This window comes from Coccinella septempunctata, chromosome 4, assembly GCF_907165205.1.
Source record: "Coccinella septempunctata chromosome 4, icCocSept1.1, whole genome shotgun sequence".
In the NCBI taxonomy this organism is placed as follows: Eukaryota; Metazoa; Arthropoda; class Insecta; order Coleoptera; family Coccinellidae; genus Coccinella; species Coccinella septempunctata.
This window is the reverse complement of record NC_058192.1, coordinates 40,511,804-40,513,936: the sequence shown is the minus strand read 5'-3', so window position 1 is coordinate 40,513,936 and position 2,133 is coordinate 40,511,804. Positions and strand designations below refer to the sequence as shown.

The 2,133-nt window shown below is 39.6% G+C and overlaps 1 protein-coding gene across 1 annotated transcript; it reads left to right on the top strand.

Moving 5' to 3' along the window:
• Nucleotides 1–898: 898 nt before the first annotated feature.
• Nucleotides 899–1,348, top strand: LOC123311729. Its single transcript, XM_044895800.1, has one exon. It carries the CDS (start codon nucleotides 899–901, stop codon nucleotides 1,346–1,348), a length of 450 nt encoding a protein of 149 aa, XP_044751735.1.
• Nucleotides 1,349–2,133: the final 785 nt, after the last annotated feature.

Here is a 2,133-nt window from a genome sequence, read left to right as displayed (position 1 = left end):
ACGAGATAAAGCAGAAAGAAAACAAAAATAATGCGGAACAGGAACTCATCAGGAGAGTTAAGAAAATAATCATTTCGCAACTGTCAGCGAAAAATAAAATCACAGCCATAAACATCTGGGCGATCCTCACGTTCGCTTACACTGCTGGAATTCTCAATTGGTCCAAAACGGATTTAGAAAAACTCGATAGAAGAATACGAACATCATTTACTCAACGCGGTATGCTGCACCCGAAATCGGCAATAGAAAGGCTATACTTACCACGTAAAGATGGCGGACGTGGACTCGGTAACCTGAAGCAGATCTGCCAAAGAGAAGACAGAAAAATGAAAGAATACTTCAGGAAAAATAACTTACCTGTACACCAATGGATTTCTGCCCAGTACAACGAAATAATCGATGAGAACGACACAGGAGAAGATCTACCTGAAAAATTAAAACAAAGATGGAGATCCACACCCTTACATGGCAGGTTTTTCACCAGCTTAAATCAGCCAGAGGTAGATCACCAGAGCTCTCATGCTTACCTGGTACAAGGCTATCTCTTCCCCGAAATCGAAGGAACAGTCCTGGCAATCCAGGACCAAGTTATTCCAACCAGAACATATGTGAAACACATAATGCAACAACAAGTTGATACTACCGAATGTAGGATGTGCCATGCCGCCGAGGAAACAATCCAGCACCTTTCCTCAGGATGTTCGGCAATAGCGGGAACCAGATATCTCATCAGGCATAACAATATGGTTAAGGTCGTCCATCAACTGCTGTGCCTTCAAAAACAACTTGCTCAACATTTCGTGCCTCACCACATTTACTCACCACAGACAATAGTGGAGAACGAACATTACAAAATCATTTTAAAAATGAGTATTTTAAGCAGATCTTTGGTTTAGGCATGGGCAACTGCCTGGCATCAATAGTAGCTGAAATCGTTATGTCCGAATTACAAGAACAAGCACTAAGTGGGTTATCTTTCCGTGTCCCTCTCTTTAAAAGATATGTCGATGATATATTTACAATTTTACCCCATGACAAAATAAATGATACCGTGGGAGTATTCAATAACTTCCATCCAAGATTGCAATTCACCGTGGAAATAGAATCTAATGGGAGCTTGGCTTTCCTGGACGTGGAAGTAATTAGGGACGGGGTCTCTCTTATAACCCGATGGTATAACAAACCAACTTTCTCCGGAAGAGTACTTAACTTTTACTCTCACCATCCTTTCTCCCACAAAGTGAACATTATAAACAATATGAAAAGTAGAGCCCTTCAACTCTCTCACGAAAGTTTCCACAGCAACGTAGGTACTAAAAAAGATCAACAATATTCTAATGGAAAATAACTACCCAAAATCGATGATCAAGAGAATTTTCGAACCAAACCCAACAACGGAATATAAACCTTACACTGAAGAAATAAAACACTATAAGATTACCTACATCAATTCTCTCTCCGAGAGAGTAAGTCAGGTTCTGAAAAAGAACAAAGATAACATATCCATCGCAATGAGACCGGAAAATACAAATAAGGCGTTTTTTTCCAAACTTAAATCGTCCACCCCCAAGGATCAATTGTCTAATATAATTTACAAGATATCTTGTCCAGATTGTAATGGCATTTACATTGGCCAGACAGGAAGATATCTTAAAACGAGAATCTCCGAACACATGAGAGATGCAAAAAATATTTTGAATACCCTAAAACGAAAAGAGAACAACACAGCTCTGGCCGACCACGTACTCGAAAAACTACACCGGTTCGATTTCGAAAACCCCACGATAACAGGATATCAAAAAATCCTTAAGAAAAGACTACACGAGATGATATGCATCAAAGGAAACAAAAACTCCATCAACAAAAGGTCCGACATCGACAATCTCAATTCATGCTACTTCGGCCTGATCGACAAAATGCAAAAGTTGGGACATTGAAATATGGAAATTCAGACAGCTTTGTTAGTTTCATAGTCATCACGGAGGAGTTTATATTATTTCCACACTGTGACATGCCACCAATCTTCTTTAACCTTTTTATTCCCAACACATGGGGAATTCCTATCACCGACCGTTTATTTACATGTTTTCAGTCGTGATCGATGCTCTCCTACTGCTGGTATGTTCAATTCCA